This window comes from Anser brachyrhynchus (assembly GCF_964034855.1).
Source record: "Anser brachyrhynchus genome assembly, chromosome: 7".
In the NCBI taxonomy this organism is placed as follows: Eukaryota; Metazoa; Chordata; class Aves; order Anseriformes; family Anatidae; genus Anser; species Anser brachyrhynchus.
The window spans coordinates 40,397,349-40,419,259 of record NC_137701.1 but is presented as its reverse complement, the minus strand read 5'-3'; the positions used below and the strand labels follow the sequence as shown (position 1 = coordinate 40,419,259).

The 21,911-nt window shown below is 55.8% G+C and overlaps 1 protein-coding gene and 2 long non-coding RNA genes across 10 annotated transcripts in view; 1 reads left to right on the top strand and 2 right to left on the bottom strand.

Annotated features, from left to right (window-relative positions):
• Positions 1-21,911, bottom strand: part of FMNL2 (formin like 2) — a 125,760-nt gene that overhangs the window by 57,568 nt on the left and 46,281 nt on the right. For all 8 annotated transcript variants that reach the window (XR_013953490.1, XM_080599412.1, XM_080599417.1 and 5 more), the window contains exon 2: positions 6,580-6,663. Coding sequence is in view for 7 of the 8 variants with exons in the window: in XM_080599412.1 (XP_080455538.1) it covers positions 6,580-6,663 (84 nt within the window). In the remaining variant the exon portion in view is untranslated. The remainder of the gene's footprint in view (positions 1-6,579; positions 6,664-21,911) is intronic.
• LOC308197991 lies at positions 735-6,572 on the bottom strand. Its single transcript, XR_013953506.1, has 2 exons — positions 3,963-6,572; positions 735-3,683 (listed from the first exon to the last, which is right to left on the bottom strand). It is a non-coding gene; the product is annotated as an uncharacterized lncRNA (long non-coding RNA).
• Positions 20,788-21,911, top strand: part of LOC308197990 — a 39,121-nt gene continuing 37,997 nt past the window's right edge. The window contains exon 1 of the long non-coding RNA XR_013953505.1: positions 20,788-21,875. This is a non-coding gene — a long non-coding RNA (uncharacterized lncRNA). The remainder of the gene's footprint in view (positions 21,876-21,911) is intronic.

Sequence of the window (21,911 nt, the reverse complement as noted above, 5' to 3'; positions counted from 1 at the left end):
ACTATTTGTATCTTGGAAGAATTTTAAACTATTCTGCCCTCTCCCTTGAGGAAAGATCTCATAACAATTTCCTCCTGATGTTACAGCTTCACATTTTATAACTGATATTTGAAACCTCCACTTATTAGGTCAGGATGCAATTTTGACTACATTATCTGGAAGTTATTTCATAACGAAGAGTGCGCTGCTGCCCAGTTACCAGAACGTACTGTCTGAACACCTAAACTTGTTCCTGTTATTATCTTGCTGCTTGCTGTAAAAAAAGTAATTTATCATGGTCAGAAAGAAAAAATGGACTAATAAATCTACCCTGTGGTCCACCAGCCCTGGGTTATAGCTCTGAAAGACAGAAAGCAAACAGTTCTTTCCTCTTTTTTTTAACAATCTTTCTTCCGTGCACCTTCACACAGATGTACAGGCCAAACCGCGAGTCCTGGAATTTGGCATTTCCTATTTATCTCAGAAGCAGCTCCAGAAAGACAGAGTTCTTGGCGGGCAGCTCCCTGGCCGAAGGGAAGCCAAGGGCCCCGTCGCCCCTGTGCCACCCTGCGCCACGTCCCCCACCTCGCACCGCTCAGCACCCTTCGTGCCCCCCTGCACTTAGAAAACAGACACGGTGGGCGGTGATGGAGGGGAAGGGGGAAAGCAGGAACACCCGCAGACATTGGCAGATGTACTCAGAAGAAATTAAAAGTACATCAAGTAAATCATGTAAAAGATTAATATGTCAATACTCAAAGTACCTGAATTGCTAACTTAATTCGTGCACTTGTTGCAGAGCAGTTGGGACAGCTTCGCATTTACACTTATAGCCCTCATAGGACAGTGTCAACCATGGCTTTACGGTGGGCAGGAATACAAGTTATTTAGAAGTAATTCCATCCATTAACTCATTTTAAAACTTCTTTACTCTGGCAGACAGACAAAAACGGCACTTTGCTGTAAATGAGAGCGTGGCCCATGGCAGAGCAGTAGAGTTACCGGAGGTATCCGAACCTCAGAGACTACCACCGCTTCTCTTTCCCCAGCCGCAGTTTTGTATTAGCGCCGGAGATACTGCAACGCTTTGCAATGGATAACCATGTCCAAACATGGCTTTTTCTGACACTGTTTGCACCTGCAGGTGAAGGAGCGAAGCGGTGGGGCTGTCACCGAAGAGCAGTGATGACACAGGAGCGCAGGGAGCCGCGGGCACGGCCACAAGGCCGGCTCCTCTGGGCAGCAGCGGGTCTCCGGCTTCACAGGGCCCACGGTGGCTGGGGAGTTCCCTAGCACTGATGTGGTAATCTAGCTAATCCTCTAGAGAAGCTATGTTACTCTTTTAGATTCATTTCTCTTACTTGCTAACCAGACGTCACCTGTTGGAGTGACACAAGTCTTCACTAACTGCCGGTTTTAATAGCTGCAGTCTTCAGAATGAGGTGCTCGAAGAGGCCCAATGAGCAAACTTACTAGTAGTATCTGCATTGCAGGTGTATTTTTGTTTGTTTTCTTAAAACCCAGCCATAACTATGTATTTATGCAATAATCTCTACAGCACATTCATTAAAAAAATGCTGCTCGTTATTGTATAGCAGAATTATTTGGGTTGAGGGACTGTGAAGAAGTGATCCATGAACAGCAATGCTCTTCTCTAACCAGTGAGTAAGAACCACTTGTGGCAAACATCTGCTAGTCCTGGAAACATTCTGGTAGTAAAAACTTTTGTAAGGGCAGATTTGGCCCTTGAAGTGTTTTTTCTGCCTTGGAAGGTCACGAGGGACCAGCCTTCAGTGTCGCCCTGTGCCGGCACTGACTGCTGCCTCGGTGCATCCAGCTCTGACCGCCTTGCTTCGGGCTGAGATGTCGCCTGCTGCAAGAGCTCGGTGCCGGGCACTGACGGCCGCCTGGGACTCACTCACCAGGTCCCACACTGAAAAGCTTGGGTCCCTTCCTTCTGGTGTTCTCAAGAGCGTCTACTTCATCAGAGAGGCAAACACACACCCCGGCTAACACCAAGGAACTGCTGTCCACGCCTAATTCACTTTCCATAAGGACCGTAAGTAATGAGCTAAAAACTCTTGCTTTTCGCTGTCTTCTCCTCTTCTGGCAATCCGTAATTGCTCATCGGCCAAATCTGCTTTCAAAATAAAAATTTATATGGCCAGGAGTTTCACGCGACTTGAACTGGGAGGTAAGGGATTTTTACCACACGCATAAAAAGTTTAAAATCTATGTTCAGCTCTCCGAATTTCACTGAGCACACAGCATTAGCCAGTCGGTGACACCGGGACTCGGACACTACCGGTTCCCCTCGTGGTCACACAGAGCTGTGCCCACCAGACACAACAAAGTTAACAAATCCCGACAAAACGCCTATTTTATCTCCACTGCGTGACTCATGAGCACTAACTCTATCTACAGCCCTGAAACGAGAAAGGCACGGACCAACAATAACCCTACCCTGCCTTTGTCAGCCACCTAGCATGTAAATTAATTTTGCAAGAATAAAGGGCCCTTTCTTCCTTGAAAACTTGCTGAGGAGCGGAGCTCTGTGCAGGGGAACTGCAGCCTAAGAGCTGAAAAGTAAGAGTGCTGCCAGACGCCGAGATGAGCGAGCCCCAGAGCGTCCCTTTGGAGCAATAAATGACGGGAATTCAGGGAAAGGCTTGAACTGGGGGAGCACAACACTGCTCCTGTGTTTCTTTCACCAGCAGCCTCCAGCATTAGCACTTTCTTTTCCTGATGGATACAGAAAAGGGGAGTGGAGGGCTTGATTTCAGCAGCAAAGAGGAACTGCTGGATTTCTGCGTTTCCCCTTCGATGTGATCCCGAGAAGAACTCGATACATCCCCTGTTCACCCAAATCTGGGAAACGTATTTATTCTGAAACCAGGAAACTGTGGCTTTTCCAGAGATCTTCTGCTTCCAAAAACATTCAGGACATTTTCTGCATTAGTAACGCATGCTATTATTACTCCCCTCGCTAGCTCGTTTCACTCTTAGCATTCATGCACCAGGTAAGCAGGCAGGGTGTCAGATTTTACCCACAGTGGGTTCTTTAAACAAAAAACAAGCAGGGGGAGAGATTCACTGGTACACAAAACAAGTATTTTCTATGTAAAGGCTCTCAGAGCTGTAAGTGGCTACTGTGGCATGTGCAAAGCTGTGAAAAACACCCAGTCATCAAAAAATCCAGAGCTCCTGTGCAAGGTGGTAACAGCACCACACGGTGACATACAGCCAAAGGTGCCACCTCTCGGTCATCGTCCCTTCATCCCATTCCCATGGGGAGGCTTGGGGCCTACCTGAGGTATCTGTCCCCTCATCCCACCCGGCAGTCACACCGCCCAGAACCCCCCCAGACCCACGGGCACCCCCAGGAGAGCCGCCTGCACCCTGCCCCGAAGGCACCTCCACCTTTTTCTCTCATTAAATCTGACAACTACAGTCAAAGCTTGTTTAATCTGAGTGTAAATGAGCACAGGTCTCGGGGTCCCTCTGGTTTCAGACGTTGTCCTTCCCCAGGCCACCGTGAACGCGGTTTGGTTTTGACAGGATCATCTCAAGACTCCACATTTCTGGGCCTGGGCTCTCCCCGGGCCGCCCGCCCGGGGGCTGCTGGAGGCCTCCACGCTGCCCAAAGGCCGCTTCCCGCCTCCTTTGGAGCCTCGCCACAGAAGGGCGAGAGGTCTAGGAACAACCTGTGAAAGTATTTTGGGTGTCAGTCACACCGCGTCCATCTCGGGTCCCGCCATTCCCCACACACCTCCATCCGGCTCCTCCAAGGGAGAGGACCCGCTCTCTGCCCCTGCCACGGTTTGCCATTAGAGGGCAATGAAGAACTTCCTACGATGCTCCCAACCTCGCCCTCAACATCCGTGTCCCCTCTAATACTTCACCACACGCCGTGGGACAAAAACGCCCGGAGTACCACCGAACAGAACCCTCTGTGAAGGCAGCAAACCGAAGGGGTGGCTCACCATCTCCGGGCACGTTATCCTCTTCCCTGCTTGGATCCTTCCCAGCACTGCTCCTCTCCCCCCGGGACCTGCCACTGGGGCCTCCAGGCTGGAGAGCCGGCACTCAGCCGCAGGGAATTAATTGTGCTTCTCTAACGACCCCCGGCTCGCCCCTCCAGGGATGCTCCGGGTAGGAGAGCGAGGGCTGGAGCTCTCAAACAAGGCTCCTCGGGGATTTCTCTCCAGGTCCCACTCCCTGCCAGCCCACAACCACCGGGAGGGCTTCTGCCACCTCCCCATGCACCCTCCCCGAGCTTCTGCCTGTCCTGCTTAGATTTTTAGCTCCCCCTGGGACCGAGGTCGCCTCGCTGCCTGCCACCCCTCGATGACACACTGTCAGGATCACCGCAAACGTGTGAGTGGCGATAGGAATACTGGTTCCGTTCTCCTCCTCCTCCTCCAATTTATTCTTTGGTCACTAGGCCAGAGAGGCAGGGCAGCAAGCTTTCAGGAACGCCACAAAGTGTAAATGACTTCTAAGTTTTATAGACAAAGGAACAGAAAATACCACCCGGGATGAGTCCCCACAGCCGGCCCAGCAACCCTTACAGTGACTCACCGGAAAGGGCATAAACCTAATCAAAACAGATTTGAATTATTTATTATTATTATTATTATTATTATTAAGCATGAGACCAGTAGCTCCCGACGTTTTTTAATCTCACTTTTTTAAAAGTAAGAGTTACTATTCTGGGCCGAATGCTCTCCTTCAGTAGTCTCAAAATGTTTCACAGTCAAACGCCCAGGGCCTGCTTTGCAGACCACTTAGAAAATGCCACTTAAGAGCAATTTTTGCTTCTTTTCCCTTTCCGACAAGCTGAACGCCAGCACAGGAAGGTAAGAGATAAGCCTGCAAACTGTTATACTGACTTACATCCTCTGTCCTTCAGTAACCAAAATAAAGGTGCAATGGCTGATATCAATAGAAAATAGTTGAAATTGGCTTCCACATTAAAGCCTACACGTTCCATACAAAATCCATTCCGGGAAGTGTTTTCGGCGACGTACCCTAATTACACGGGCAGATATAAATATTTCACACACCATATGCTGTATTAGTGCTTTTACAGACACCTGCTTCACGCTGCTCCGGTTTAGAGCGGCTGGCAAACACCCACCAGGGGCGTCGGGGCAGCTGCGACCCATCGCGGACACGCAGCACCCCGGGAAGCGTGGCACACGTCACACACGTCACACACGTGGCACACGTCACCCCCCTTCCCCTCGGGACCTTCCAGTCCCAGCGAGGCTCCTGCCGCGTGCCGCGTCCCCTTCTCAGAGCAACGGGGAGCGGACTCCTCCGACCCCGGGGAGCACCGCGCGTTGTGAAAGGAGCTGTCAGCCACGCAATCGCTGCACCCTGCAAACTTCCCCCGCTGCGCTTCCACCCGCCCGAGCCTCCCGTCTTGCTGTAGAGCTCGGGAGTGAATCAGCAGCAGCTGCGCTGCGGAGGGTGGGTCCGCTCTGCGGTGGGAGTGTGCACACCAGGGCTGTGAGCTCACTGCTGCTGCCTGCCCGCCGCCAGCTCCCTGCGAGCGCGGCGCTCGGCCTCGAGCGCGGCGCTGCGCGTGCACGTCCACGCGCGGGATGTGCACGCTCTAAGCAAGCAGCCGTGAAGAAACAAATCACTTACAGCAGATTAAGCAATTTGTTCGGCGTCTCGCTAAAGTGAAACTCTAAATAGCTCAATGCTTAAGTTTTCTTGCACAGAAAACTAGTGAAAAAAGCAAGCAATTCTTTACTCAGCTTTACTTTGGGGTAATTGGATTTCATCAGAGGCTCTGCCACTGTAATGGATGAAAAGGAAATGTCTCACAAATCTATTTATTATGATGTTCCTGACCTCACAGCATGACTGTACCTTCTGCCAAACTCTCATCCTGGTACCTCTGTGTTTACTTTCCAAGGAAACATCCCACTCTGTCAGTCCTGGATCAATTATTTTCATTAGCCATTACTTTTGAAGTTTATGGCAGAACCCGATTTTGCTGTTGGCTCACAACTGCACACCCTCCTACCTTCTGCATGCTTCCCTTTCTCTACATAATGCAGTTTCTGTTCGCTCGCCACGGCAGAGCCAACCTGTTAATTGTTGCCTAGCACTGCCAAGTCTGCACTCCACGGCAGAGCTCGGACACCAAGGATGCCTCAGCATATGGTGCTGCTTAATCCGAGGGTGCTGTGCGGGCGAAGGGAAGTTTACCATCACCACTCGGGTTTCGCTGACAGCTAGCGCCAGCTGCGACAATGGCTCGTGACGTGGAAAGCCAGACGCTCACTGGATCAACACCATTCATCGGCGTTACACAGGTCAAGACAGACCCAACCCCAAGCACTCACCAGGAGGGGACGGAGGGTTGGTCTGCTCAAGCTTTTGCCTTGCAAACTAAGCAACGTTCACAGCACAGGGCTTCCGTGAGTTGTTACCAACAATGGAGCACGAGGCCAAACAAATGAGTGTTTGAAACCATTCAAACCCTCTGCGACCTCCCCTTTTAAGCTGTGGGAGCGCGCTGCCCAAACACCAGTGCACGCTCTTAACAGGGTGCCTGCTAAAAGCCCTCCCAGCCGCCCTTACCTGGTCGCAGATGAGCTCCCACTTCTTCTCGTTGTCGTACTGCCGCAGCAGCCGGGCTTTGTCGGGCGGCAAGTTCATCGCATTCTGCAGGGAGAGAGAAAGCGAACGTGAGGGACCACAGCGGGCTCGGGCTCAGGAGGAGTCAGACTCGAGCAAACCAAGACAACATGGCTGCGGTTGCTCTAATTGTTTTATGTGAATTCCTGTTGACAAGAGTTATTCAGAAACATTCCCTCTCAACGTCGTCTTTGGCCCCAAAAGCAGCAGTGAGTCACACGGCAGGGCCCAGCAGTGCCTCTCCTGCTGCGGGGATGCGCTGGGAAGCAGGAGGAGGCAGTGACCGGAGCGCTGCCGCCCACCACGGCCCCTCTGCCCCCTCTCTTACCCTCCCTGAGCACGTCGATAAGGGAAGCGCCCAACCCAGCGGCACGCTGGGCGCTGCAGAAGGCCACTTTTCTCCAGAAAAAGTCCTGAAACGCCATTTCATTTTATTTCAACAGCAGGACACCGTTCAGGCTTCAAAATGTCACTGCACGCAACCGTATCTGGGTAACAGAGACGCCGGGGGCAGGAGCGCTGCTGCCCACCGCGATGTGCGTGACTCGCACGCACAGAAACAACGACCTGGATGCTGCGAGCGACACCTGTGCTGATGCCCGTCAGACGGTGCCCATCGCCTGCCGTCCCCTCTGGTGCCAGGTGAGACGCCCCAGCACGGGAGGGGTCCGGGGCAGGGCAGCACGGAGCGGGCGCTCTGTCCCGGGGCAGCCTTCCCGAGGGCCGGGTCCCACAGGCAGGGCACGGCCGTGCTGTCTGAGGAGAGCTCTGCAAACACGGCGTCTCGAGAGCCTCCCTATCAGCCGAGCGCAGCGCAGGAAGGCGAAGTGCCCGAACGCGAGGGCCACGAAGCACCTCTCCGTCTGCAGCTCACATTCTCCTCGGCACACTCGTCTGGCCGCGGAGTCACCCCAGTTAACCCCCAGGACGCAAGCACTGGGTTGCAGAGCCCGGCTCCCTGCTGGGAGGCCCTGCAGCCCTGCACCCCACAGCCTCCTGCACCGATGGGCGCTGCGCTCCCCTCGTTCATTTGAAAAAGGTGATGGGAGCCCCCAGCGCCACAGGCACAGAACGAGGCCAGAATCAAAGGCTGCTCCATAAATACTCCAGCAGTGAAGCGGTAACCAACAAACCCACGTTTAGGCACCAAGACACTCTGCTGTAGCAGGACACACCTTCGCAGCCTGTGCAGTAGGTTCACAGCTGTGTCAAACCCAGCCTGTCCTGAGGGTCCTCGGAAACACCCCCGAGCCCCTCTGTGACTGTTGGGCTCACAGAGCCAGCCCGGGGCCGGACATCCTCCATTTCTCCATCGCAGTTAATGGAAGAGGAGGGGCACGGACAGCCCAAGCTGCTGTCAGCACCTCCAAGAGTCTGTGAGCACCAGCCCAGCCTGCGGGCACGCTGGTGGACCCAGCCTAAGGGGCACACTACACCAAAACTGAAAGAAACCCCAGCAATGGCCAGGATCCAGGGTCATGCTGTGACCGCAACAGCCACACCTGGACACAAGTGGCACACGGGGAGTCCTGGGCACGTGACGGAGCGGTAACCGAGGAATTTCAACGCGCACGTTAAGTGGTTACGCAGTAGGGATCGGTATTTTTGAAGCACTTTATCAGAAATGCACTGGGCTGGTCGAGCTGAACCACGACAGGACAGGCGGGTACGGGGACGCGTGCGCTGGCACCACGTCCCAGCCCCTGCACGCTGCCACAGGGGCAGCCACCGCGCCGCTGCGAGGCTGCGCAGCACTGACAGCGCCAGCAGGTGTTTGTTGCACAAGCCGGGTTAAAGCCGGGACGAGGAAGCCGAGAGCTGACCTGGCGGTGGCTGCTGGTCTGACACCGACACCCCCACACCGCATCCCGGCACATGGAGGGAGCACCCACACAGGTTTCGGCTCCGTGACCACGTCCCCCTTGGCCGGGGACAGCCCCGGGCAGCCCCAGCAGGACCGCGGCCACCTCCCTCCACGGCCGTGCCCCGCCAGCACCAGCCCTGCCGGCGCGGAGCGCAGTCACTCCCGTCCCCAGTGCAGATTTCTTTTGAAATCTTCGGTGTGGCTGCGAACGCCTCTTCCTGCCGGGAATGCTCGGACAGCCGAGGCCCCTCCGGTGCACTCTGACCTCCTGGTCTCTGCAGGATCCCCGAGGAAGGCAAGGAAAACAGGTCTCCAGCTCATCTGGCCTCCTGCATCTTGCAGATGCGCTTGCCGCTCTCCCACAGGACCTGCTCTACCTCCACCCCAGCGGATGAGCGTCACCTGCAGCTGCAATGCCTGCTCTTCCCAAAGCTTATTTTCTATCAGATAACGAATACTCTTCTTTTTGCTCATCCATGCTGTCATGTTGACAGTATTTATAGGCTGCGATCCTATCTGCCCTTGATTCCTCTCTCAGTCTCTTAGCACACACCTTATCAGTTCTCCTTAACATTTTAATGCGCTTCTTGGTATTTTTCCTGGGGCTTTTTCAAGTGCCATTCCTTACCTCTGAGGATGCAAACATATTTCAGAGCTCCACTACATCTCAGCCGCAGGAAAAGCTTCGCTGTTTACCTGCAACACACGCCTTGTCAAGCTGCCATCTTATTATACCTAATCAGCTTACTGAACCAAGCTGGCGCTCGGACAAGAAACCTGCCTGGAAACCTCTGCAGAATCCACTCATGGCAAGAGCTCAGCGCGGACGAGAGCCCGAAACAGGGAAAACAAGACCTAGGCAGCAGGTTGGTCTGATCTCATTTCGAAATGAGTTAAATCTGATCTCATCCCGAAATGTGAACTCCTTCACTCCACATCTTTCTGCCGCACACAACCACCTCGTGTACTCCAGCAATTACTGCAATTTACTTTAGCTGGCCCTGGTCTGGCAGGCAGAATTATTCCGAATACAGTGCGTACGGCCGGCTTCAACCCCTGCCCGTACGCGGTGCATGGCTCGTGCCCACTTACTGCCTGTTAGTAGGTTTACAGCAGTTTTGCAGTCTGCTTGTGTGCCAGCCCCCTAACACAGGGACGGGTCCCTCGGCCATGGCAGGCGCCTGCAGCTCACCTCCAGCAGCTCCTCGAGCTCTCTTTTCAGGAGGTGACTGGGAAGGAAGCCGCTACTGCTGCCGACTGCATCGCTGGACCCATCGCCGGCGTGGTAAGGAGGGAGCACACTGGGCTGGGGCTCCTCACGCTGCCGGAGCCAGCTTGGCATTAACTTTTATGCGCTATGCACAATCGGTTTGAAGGGCTTTCGTAGGGTTGGATCAAATGGCACTCGTTTACTGGAAAGCATCACCCGCAGCCCCAGGCCCTCCGTCCGTCACGCAGGCACACTCGGGCACCGCGCACGTCCTCCCCTCCGCGCCCCGGCACCCGCCGAGCTGCTCTCGCGGCTCCTGAGCCCCGGCCTTGGCTCTGCCCTCCCGCAGCCCCAGCACCGCCTCCCCCGGCAGCACACCCCAAGCACCCCTCGTTTCCTCGCCCTTCGGCTGCTCTTATTATTAACAGCCGTTCCCTGCTGGAAAACTAATTGCTGAGCCGGGGTGTTTTGACTTCGGTGGGAAGCACCACATTTGTGTTACGTTTATGCACGGCACTCCGTCGAGGGGCTCTCCGAAACCCGAGTGCGCTGCATCTGACTGCACAGCCCCTCGCTGTTACAGCAGGGACCACGGCAAAGAAGGCTACCGAGCTGGCTCGGCCTGAGCTCGCTGCTTGCTATAGTTGCGACTCCAGCCATAATCAGCCAAACGCACCAGCAGCCTGCACTTCTTGCTCCCTGCAGACTGGAGCAGTGACTCACAGATATCTCCTAGCCACGTCCAGGTTCTTTGGCTGTGGGCTTCACACATACCGGCATTTCTTAGCTAACTACAGGTCTAGGGCCTGCAATTCCTCTCCCCATCTTCACCCTCGTTACAGCTCACGCTTCGAAGGCTTTTGACGGTGCAACCCCTGCCGATACACCCGAAGTCCCTGCTGCGCCCAGAGGGGATGCCCCCGGCACCCCCCCTCCTGCCCACATCCCCGGCCGGTGTAACGCCAGCACCCGAGCCACGGGAGACGTGCTCCACGCCCGGCTTTGCCTCCTGCAGGCGAGCCGCCCCCATCCTCCACCAGCACCTTCACAACCTCCCCCAGAAATAACTCAGCCAGAGCCCAACGCCGCGCTGCTGTCTGCAAGGGCCGGCTTCCAACCCAATTTTGGCTCCACACACACATAACTTCTCTTTTTCCCCGCAAATTCCAAAGTTATTCATGTCTACTGCTGCATGCCAAGTAATATAGGTAAGGTTTCCATTTCGTTTGCTCCAGACTGGCATTAGAAAGCTAGAACTCGAATTAATCACAGTAGCAGATGGAAAACTGGGGGAAATACTAGCAGGCCTACAAAATATTAAATTGCTTAAGAGTTAAAAATAAAACCAGCAGCGCATCAAGGAAATATATATTTTGAACCTATTAAACAAAACTCGGCTCTGTCCAACTTGGCACCCCCAGCAGCGTCTCCGAAGCCCGTGCCAGATGCTTCGGCAGCGCGCTGCGTACCCAGACTTGTCCAGAGCCGGCCTCGTTCCACCCAAACACACTTCGCGCACGGCTGCCTTCCTTTGGCCATTTCCTGATGATTTTATCTGAATCGGCGTGACAGCGAGAGCCCAAACTGGGTTTTGAGGTGCCAGAGCACCTGAATTCACTGGGAGAACGGCGCAGCCTGTGGGTTTTGGCACTGAAACCCTGTTCAGGGCCCAAAACACGAGGTTCCCCCACGGGGCGCATCACCCGGGTGTGCGGCCCGAGGCTGGCTGGTTCGCTTGCCTCTCTCAGGACCAAGAAGTGCATTATGAGAAAAAAGGGAACCCCTTACAAGGAGGGCACCTTCAAAAGCACGGGCAGGACGCGCAGGGGCACACGGTCGGGGTTACGCACAGAAAACGCTACAGCAGCAGGCCAGGTGCCACCCAGGGCCAAAGCGCCCCGGGGACGCGGTGATTTGGGAACAGAAATACCTGGAAAGGAGGGGCCGAACCAGCTCCTGACTCAGAAATGTCACAACACCCAGCGGCTCCAGTGATCTCTGCCACGGGGAGGGCTGGCACCTGGCTGCAGGTCTGGGTGGCGCTGCAGGTCCCTGCGGCACCGAGCCACGCGCTGCTGGGGCGAGGGCCGAAGTCTGCTTTTTGCGACTTATTCCTCCTTTCAGAGAGAATTAAAAGGCTTAATGTTTTGGAAAACAAACGCAGCAGCAGTTTGAACGACTCAAAGGCATAAGCATTGCTAATTAACGGCATTGGGCTGTTGCTCTTTCTTTTTAATCTTATCATCTTTAAGTCCAAATCCCTTTTATTTATGAATCGTGACATTAATGTGCCAGCCTCGAACGCAGCAGAGTCCTCCTAATCCATCCACTCACACGGAAGGCCCTGCATGCTTTAGTAAGCCAGTTAGAGCGCAGCTACCCCTAAAACACGAGAAGTTTTCACCAGCCTCCAAGAGAAAAAAAAAAAAAAAAAAAAGGCAAAACATTTCCTATTCCCTGGAGCTTCCCGGGGTGCCCAGGGGGCACGGCCGCATCCTGCAGGGCTCGGCCTGGCCGCAGCTCTGCAGGGAGGTGCACGGTGCTGGCTCCCAGCCTTTGAACTCTGCATCACCGTAGCTTGTGCTCCGAAACGTTGATTGGGGCCAGCCTTAAAATTTGGGATGCAACGGTAATATTAAATTTCAATTCAGTGAACGTATCCTCAAGCCAAGCCGCAGTGCCCTTGGCGGCAGGGCAGGGTGCAGGTTAATGCCAATCCCTCGCCGAGACGCGACAGAGCAGCTTATATTCCCGAGACCTAATTCCCCGCGCACTTTCTCCTTCTGCCTTTCCTCCGACTGGGATTATTTCTGATTTGCACAACCACTCGCGAGAGAGAAAAGCAAACCTCTGTAGTTTTTGGCTCCGTGGTAGCATTGATGGAACAGCTCAGGGCTTTAATACACATAAAGCAATATCCTCGGCCTTTGTAAATGAGATTCAGATTTACACACCGACATCAAACTTCTGCTCATTACCCCAGCAACGGCAGACTTCAAGGACCCCCTATCCTCACCTGGAATCTCCTAACCTGAGGTTATTCTCCAGCTCCTCAGTTAAACTCCTCAAGCCCTCGCAGCCTGCAGACGGCCACGTCCCACCGCGTTTCACCTCCGGCTCTCCTGGTTTTATCTCCGCTGCCTCCACAATGATGAGCTGCAATCTTCATTTTTTCTGCATTATGGTCAGGACTGTTTTAAGGCACTGTCTGAATTATTTTAAGCTTTTATTAATGTCTGGTGAGTTCTTACAAAGTAAATCCAAAATCGGCCCGTAAGTCAAATCCATACCTCCCGACTTCGTAAAACTGAAAGAAAGCAGGCGCCTTTCCTGGCTGGGGAGAGCCTGGGAAGAAAACTCGGGCTCTTCAGTGGATCCAGGCTCACTTCCTGGCACTGCCAGGTGCCCGGCTCTCTCCAGAGCCCAGGATCGGAAAGGAACCAAATTCCCTGCTGACGGCTGCCCACCGAAACGCCCCTCCGTATTTCTGCGCAGTACTAAAATTTCACTCCGGGACCCAGCCACTAAACCAGCCCTAAATATTCTTGTACAACATGAAAATTTAGCTTTTTGTAACTTTCTGCACGACTTCACCTTTCAGCCCCGCTCTGGTGTGTTTATTTAGGAAAGCTGGAAGCAAGTGAAGCAATTCTGGGTGTGTTGACTTTATGAGGAATCCATGCTAAAATTAAATGTACTTATTGTTCTAATCCTCCTTCTCCCCTTTTTATTTCCTTATTAAACGGTTCTTTGATCTAAAAATACGGATGCTCTCACTGACGAGCCCTTTCTGCCGCTATCCATGCCCTGTATCTGCAGGGAGAGCACCACAAGGGGCAGAATCGGGCCCTTCAGTGCCAGGTGAGTCGCTGACATCTGCGCATCAGGCCCAGGCGTGCCTTCAGGCACGGTGTCCAGCTACAAACACCTACATATGTTTGTTGTTTTTTTTCCCCATAAAGCTTCAAACCTGATTTACAACCTCCTCGAAGAAGCAGCGGCAATGAGGATGCGCTCCGTCTCAAGCACCAGGACTGGAAAAAACTGAGGCCGAGCCCTTACCCCTGCCCAGCCATTTCACACGCACCGCGGCGGCCCGGCGAGGCTGCTCAGCGAGGAAACTGCCACAGGGAAACTGAGGCCCGGGAGTCTGGGCCAACACCCGAGGCTCCCCAGCAGGCAAGGACGGCCAACGACAGCCAGAAGCCCAGGTTTCGCACTGCGTTTCCGCCCGGCACTGGGACGTGGCCACTGTCTGCCGTGCCAACAGCCCCTCGTGCCCCTCGTGCCCCTGCCCAGCAGCAGCCACCCTCGTTCCCGGGAGCCCAGCTGGGTCCTGGCCCTGCCAGCAAGGCGCGGGGCTGGCAGCAGCAGCACACGCCCGGCCAGGTCTTGCTGGGCGGCCACGATGCCTCTGACGTCCGCGGCTGAAATTTCCTCCCAGAAGCATCTCGAACGATCTGGTGGCAAACGCCGGCTGCTCCTACCACAGGGCTGTTTACGCCGTTCAGAAGCTCAGACCCAGGCTAACACTTTACAGATTTGGGAAAAGCCGAAACCTCGTTAATTCACCGCTGAGGAACAGTTTCACGCGGCAGGAGCTGCGGAGCCCAGCTCTCGGCTGACTCACCCATCCCGGCGGACGGCTGCGAGCGCACCCCACTGCTGCACTCGCTCGTCCAAGCGCACCCGCTGCTGATAAGGCAAACCGCAAAATCCGAAATTACAGACGTTCTAGCGTCGTGTCTGGGAACATCACCCCCTCGCGATGTTGTTCGGTACGGAATTAAGCGCAAATGCCACAGAGCTGGCAGCAGAACCGACCGGCTGCTTGCCCGTCACTGTTCCAAAGGAGAAACTAAAAGGAAGGATAGCAGCACCCAGCAGCGGCTGCCACAACCCAGCCGTGCACACACGGTGAGCGCACACTCTCAGCATAAAAGCAGCTGCAAAGAACGGTCAGTTCAGAGGCCACGCTCCTTCCAAAGGCGTAAATCTCCTCTCCGAAACACCCCGGTGCTGTGTCGCACAGCGCTGCCTTCGCAGGAGGAGTCAGCCCGGACGCACCTGCACCGAACCCACCCCTGCGGCCGAATCACGGCGGGAGGATCAGAGGCATCCTGTCCGTGCCTGCTGGGCACACCGCAGCACCTCTGCACGACTGCCCCCCCCCCAGCACACGCTGCCCCAGCACCCCGAAACAGCCGACGTGGGGCAGGAGCTCACACGGCGACCGCAGGCGGCGGGGTGATGAGGCGCGAGCAGTGCTAGCCACGCACCCCCGGGGAATTTCGGAGCACCATCCTGTGCTCCTTCTGTACGGAGGAGAGGCGGTTTGCAGAGGGCAGGCGTCACGCATCGCCTCTGACCGCCCCGCTGCTAACCTGCCCAGCCGCCCTCACAGCCACCCTGCGAGGTCGGCCTCGGCGGGGAAAAGCTGCAAGCTCTCAACAAAGCGGTAAACAGAGTGGTTAGAGAAATTTCCTCTAGCTGGACTTGTGAAAGCAGCCGAAGATCCCATCGTGCTAGGAGCGCTCCTGTGACGGGAAGAGGCCTTCTCCCACCCTACGCGCGCAGGTGGCGCGGGGAAGCGGTGGGGATGACGTTACCGGGTGCTCCCTCCTCACACCCTCCTAGCATCGCTGTACTGAGCTGCAACAGGAGGTCACGGGACGGTGAAAGGGCACTTCTAAAACATCGAATTAGCTTCATTTTTCACACCGGTGTACACAAAACACAACGGAGGAAGCAAGCCCTTTCTCAAGCCACCGCTTTAAGAAGGCGTATCACATAGAAACCTGTAACTGCGCAGCCAAACGCGGACGGTAGCACAAAAACGCCCCTGACCAAGCAAAGTAAAAAGCCCCAATTCACTGGAAACTTGAACGGTCTCCTTCTGTATGATTGCACCTCTTCCCCTATGTACGAACACATACGAACACATTTTATTAAGTTTTTACACTAATGCATATGGCTATTTGAACTGAGCTACTTTAACACGACCAGAAAAAAAACCAGGACAAGCTGTGAACACCAACACCACACAGACATACGCGTAAAAGTCCCCAGACACCACAACAAAATATGGTGAGACTTACGGTGGGCACAAACCGAAATCTGGGAAATTCCCCTTAAAACCTAAGAAAAATTCCCCTTAAAACCTGCTCCATCCAGGGCAGTTGCGGGGACGGGCTGCCCAGAGGGGTGAAGCTTGCACACATTCACAGCAGACAACGAATAAAAGCTAAAAGGCAACTAAAACCCCACGGCTGCCTCAGTTCAGTCTTAGGACGCAGAGGAAACCCCGCAGACTTCTCTGACTGATGTCGGTCTAGAAACAAAATGTTCATTTGAATAATATCACGGGCCTGAATAAACCAAGAAAAACAAATGAAGTCGGGGCAACAGGGAGAAAAGCCAACTGCTTCGCTGCCACTGCGGTGCGCTAGACAAGCGGTGCTGCCTCCATCCCTGGAGGACTTCCGTGACGTGCGCAGGTAATGCCCCGAGGCACGGCCACGCCACCTCCCGGGGGGCATCAGTAAACCCCTCCACGTGCCCTGGACCAAGCAATACGTTAGTTACATTTTTAATAAAGCTAATTTTACAAAAGATCTCCGTGTCAGCGAGCTGAAGCTCAAGAGGAAGAGGCTCTCCCCGAGGTACACCGGCTGCCTTCGGACTAAGCAAACAAAAAGAAGCCCTAAGCGGCGAGCCAACCCTAAGAGATAAGCACTGAGAAAGAACTGCGAACCATTTACCTCCCTCGTTTCCACGCTCATGTGCTTGATGAGCAGCGAGAGCAATTTATCTGAAAGTTCGTTATACATACAAATGTAAACACGAGGAAAGGCTCCCATATGCCAAGCTTCAAACCCCAGGGAATTTTTACAGGCGAGCTATAAACTCGGGTTTATGTTGGAAATATTTACAGCTCTGACTACTGCAGGCACCACCGGAGCCCAGCAGAAGAGGCGCGTGGCAAGCCAACGCAAACCACGAGTGTGTGACTTCTAGCCGTAAGGAGAAACTCTCCGTACAGCAGGACCGCTCTGCCCCTTATAACTGACCCCCAAGGCTCTTCCTACCTTACTTCACGTCTGCCCGGGTTGACAATAAAAGAGTTAGGAAAAACGTATGGCGCACAAGCACACACACGCCATCGTATGAATAATCCTAAAAATCACGCGCCTTCAAACCACTGGCCCTGATTTTTGACGTTTCACCAGTCTCATTTTCACATATCCTTAAGTTCTGTTTTTTTTTTCCTGTTGCCTTTCAGTGCCGAGGTGTCAGGCTCCAAGTATTCGGCAGCGGGATCTGACTGGGCGATCAGCTGAGCAAATACTTTGGTCAAGGGCAGGGCAGAGCCGCAGCGTGGCCGGGAAGGCCGAGAGCACCACGAGGGAACACAACCGGGACGGGCTCGGTGCTGACGAGCAGCCGCTCATTAATGCCTGCAACAAGCAGGTAAAGCGAAGCACGAAAAGCAAGACCCCTCTGTTTACACACTCGGCTGCACGCCCCGCGAGGCAACTTGCTCGCTTTGCTCGCTCTGAACCATCACACCAACCCCTGCGGGTCCGCGGGCGCCTGGCAGGGGCCGCGCTGCCGCAGCCGGTCCCCGAACAAGGCTGCACTGTGCCGCAAGCCCTGGGGCCCGCGCCGCGCCGCCCTCCTTGGTGACGGAAAGTTCACAGCCATTTTACGGGGGGCTTTTATGAAGCTGCCCGAGCAGTGGGATTGCAGAGGCACCTCGGCTCCCTACCAACCCATGGGGTCTCGCCTTCAGGAGAGAAGGCAGAACAAGGCTGGTTTTAAGGCCTCTTTTTTTAAAGGAACCGTGTTTTTGTAAAATAAAGCAGACTACAAACCGAACTGGCAAAAGCTCCACGCGGGCGACTGAAAGCAAGTAGGCAGAAACAAGGCGTGTAGGAAGCAGCAGCCCTGCTCCGGGGCAGGCTCCAGCAGACAAGCTGCCCGTGGCAGGCGTGCCGTCGGTGGCGGTGCCCGGCGTCCACGCGTGGGATGCGTGCGCACGGGGTCCTGTGGTCCCCTCGCTGCCCCCCGCTGCAGCCGTTTTGGCATTTCTTCCCCTGGGAAAGCGGCGTCCTGCTGGAGAATAGGAGGCCGCCGCTCCTGCCTCGTGCACAGTCACCACGGCTCCGTCACCCAAATAACCGCCTTCATTTTTACTCAGGTTATTTTGTTTTATTTGGGAAACGGACTGCAAAAAGACGATGCTGTAAACAAAGCCCGGTCCCTTCCCGGACGGCCACGGGCTGTCCTTGCCGTGTCCTGACCTTGCCCACGTCTGCAGCCGGGTAATCCTCGCCGGGAAGCTCCTGTTCCCCCTCTCCTCGGCCTCCCAGCTCGTCCCCCACCACGAGAAGGAGGCCGCACAGCCCTACAGATGTCAAACTGAGCAGCACGTTAGCTTTTATGTAGCGCGCACAGGCTGCCAGACAACTCGGCACGAAATATAAACGAGGGGTTAGTGCAGGCAGAGCCGGCCCCGAGCGCTGCCCCCAGGTCTGCTGCGAGGCGAACCCTCCCGAGCTCTGGGACGCGGGACGAAGCCCTGCCGAAACCTCCCCTCGGGAAGCACACCGCAACCGAGCGGCGGCACGGCGCTGGCTGTTCCTTAAACGCTTTTACTGCAGCCTTCCCAACACGGGTCCTCAGGTTCGGTGCTAGACCAATAAATGCTCGCGCTTCCCCATAAAAGTTTCTGCTAGGTTAGTTTTTCCAAATAAAGCCCTAACCACATTTTCTGGGCTTCTGCTTATGCTCAGCATGCTGAAGTTTCCAGCGCTCACCGGAGTCACTCGTGCTCCATAGATTTCATCTCCCCCCAGCCTAGAAAGCTGCACTGCTTCTAATCCGCCTCCAGTAAACTTCCACGGCAAGCCACTGAGTCACCCGTGGTACGCCTTGCCTGACGTCACCCTCAGACAGGAACCCAAAAGGTGGTATTTAAGGCAGAGGCTTGCACGTGCGAGGTACTTGCTCAAATGCTGGAAAACGATGGGGCCATTTGGCATGCCGTTTTTAACCTCTGTAAGACGATCAGGGAACTTTTGGAGACGTCCCGTTGGTAGCACGCATGCACGGACACCTACAGACGAAGCACGGGCATCGCCCCATATTGCTCTCACACCCAGTGCAATGAACGTATTTTCATTTTGTTTTTTTATTCGCAGCTTCGTTCCTTACCGGCCTCCTCGCCTGCAGGATGTGCGGGTCACAGAGACGAGTCACGCCGCGGGGGCTCGCTGCAGCCTGCCAGCTGAGGGCTTCCCTCCGGCCCCAGCCAAACTCCCAGGGTCGCCTTCATTCCCGGTTCCCACTGCTTTTCTCACCTGACGACAACACGCACCACAATGGCCCTTGTTTATCCACAAACACGTTTCTAATTTAATCTTGTAATCTTGGAGCTGGTTCACCCGCTAACCCCGCAAGATATCAGCCTCGTGACTTCCAGAGTGCGGTACGTGAGGAGTGTAAACAGAAGACACTCACATTTCATGAAAAAACCCTTTGATGAGCGCTGATAAACTCGAACCAGAAACATGACGGGGCATCGCCCCGCAACGTTACATCTCCTGCTGGAGCTCAGCACGGCCGCCAGCTGTTCGGGGCAGGATCCGGCTGCTGCTCCGCGGAGCCTCACGGACGATCCCGAGGCACCTGCAGCACCCAGGGCGCCAGCTGGCACGAAGCGGGACGCGCTGGGCACTTCTGGAGCAGGCGCTGCAAGGCAAGCGGGGCACCCGCAGAGCTTAGTGAGCAGCCAGACAGCTCCGTTTAGGTGACGGCACCGCTGAAGCCTCCTACAATCCCCCCCTCGCTGCCAAAGAGGTGGAGAAAATCCGCAGGTGTTAACGAAACTGAGGTCATGTTTACATTTGATGAACGCATACACTTTTTATTGCTGTCTAGCTTATGCTGTGAAAGCTGCCTGCTACCTGGCCGTAAATCTCCCTCCCTGAGCTAAATCCTGGCGCTTTCCGTTCGGCGGGGAGCAAGCTGTGCGGTGACACCGGCGCTCTGCCTCGGGCACTGCGGTGCAGGAGGGCACCGCGTCTCGCACCAACGCGCCGGGGAACGAACGAAACCCCGTACGCCTATTTTACCCCAGGCCTGCTCCCCAGCTAGGGCAGAGCCATAGGTGAGCTTTGCCTGGGCTCCCTGCAGCACGCGGAAGCCGCGCCAGCAGCTGGAAGAGCTCCGTCCCTGCGAGGCCCCAGCACGCGCTGCAGCCCCGCTCCTGCAGGCTCCGGGCTCCGGCGGGCTGCCGTCAGCCTGCGCCCGGCTCACGCCGGCGGAAAACCCACCGCGCCGTGCCGCAAAACCCTTGGGCTTTGTCACCGCGGTGAGAAACGAAGCCAGCTAACAGAGGGCGGCGGGGCTGTTGCACAACCGTCCCAACAGGACGCACCGGGAGGATGAGAGCGGCTTTCCTGGGAAATGCTGTCCCAGGGGAACGGCAAGTGCCTCCCTGCTCCTTCCCCCAAAAGAAAGCTCGGAGCGCACGGCCCTGCCGTGCCCCTCCTGCAAGTTCTCTTGTTCTGACCTTGTCGCTGTAAATATCGACAAAAGAAGGGGAAGAAAAAGGAGGTTAAGCTACCTAATGCCTTTCCAGAAGGCTCTGCCGCTCTTTAAGAGCCCCAAATTAACCGGTAATGCTCTTTTGATTAACCCCCATTAAGGAGCAGGCCGCTCGCAGAGGGCGCTGAGCGCCGGGGAGCTGAGCCCAGCGCAGCGAGGAGCTGCACCGGGGGAGCAGAGGGGCGAGCAGGAGGAGCCCCAGGCAGGGTGAAACCAGGGCCTGGCGGCACCGCGGGCACAGCAGGTGACACCCAGGGCCCACCGCTTGCTCCCAGCCCTGGGTCAGGGCCTGGGCTCAGTGGTGACCGCGATGGAGAGCGGGTGACGGGCTGGCACACTGCGGAGGGGTTTGGCTGCACTGCCTGGGTACCTGCGTTACTTCTTGCACAAGGGGCACGGGGGCTGCAAGCTCACTCGAGTGCACAGACACAGCAAAATGACCCCTGCTAGACAACCAACCTCCCACCTCTTCCGGCCGCCCTCCTCGCTGCTGCTTCTCTGCTGCCGTCACCGTGCAGCCACAGCACACGCTGAACAGGTCAGGCCCAGGACAACGCTTCTCCTGCCTCCAGCTCCACGAGGCCACCAGCGTCTCCTCCCGAAATCATTCCTAAAGTCAGCTGTCCCGCCCGGCACCGTCTGGACGAGGCCTACCAAGAGAGAGGCCCCGGCAGCCGGGCTGTCGGCGAGCCTCCCTGCCTCCAGCAGCGATGGAAAGCCAGGCACAGGTGTGTGTGCTCACAAGAGCCCTCGCACGTTTCCTCACTCATCACTTACAGCTGTAGCCCCGGCACGAAGCAGGGCGGCTCACGTGGAAAAGCTGAGCGAGCACGCTGGGGGGCACCACGGGCGCCCACCGCAGTCCCAAGCCCTCCCCAGGGAAACGGAGGCTGGCTCCCAGAGCTGCTCTTCCTCCAGAGCCGCCGCCCTCGGTCGCTGACCATCAGCAGCCTGTTAATTAGGCAGCCTTGGAGAGCCGGCATGGTCGCGGAGGAGGAAGCTGGACTCGGGTGTTTCACAACCCCCTGACTCAGGAGCCGCGCACCTCCACCCGCAGACCCCGGGCGGGACGAGCCAGCACCGGGACAGAGCACACCGATTTGTCACCCACGCAGCCTCCTGCGCACCCCGAGTGGCGCGGACATGCCAAGCACCACCAAGCACAAGCGAAATTCCCTTTTTTTTAACACCCAAGTCCCTCGGGCACGCACGGCAGCCGGAGCTCTTCGGGACTGCCGGGACGGAGACCTCGCCGTTAAATCCAGCTCTGACTTTCTGCCGCTTCCCACGCCGGGAGCCCGGGCAGCCCCCGGCATGCCAACGAGGTTAAACAGCTCGCGGGCTCGCGCAGGAGCCCAGCGCGGCACCGCGTGACAATGAGCGTGCGCTAGCAAAGGCTCTGGGGCACGGTACCAAGGGGACAAGCAGAATTAATCCCGAGCCCACATCGCCACCTCCCCGCCGCAGCGCGGGCACCTGCAGGTAACCCAGCTGCAGAGCCGCACAGAGCCAAGGGGGTACCAGCCTCTAAACGGGAAAAACTGAATTCTGAATGTAAGCACATGGGGCATTTATTCCAGGGGCTCGGGG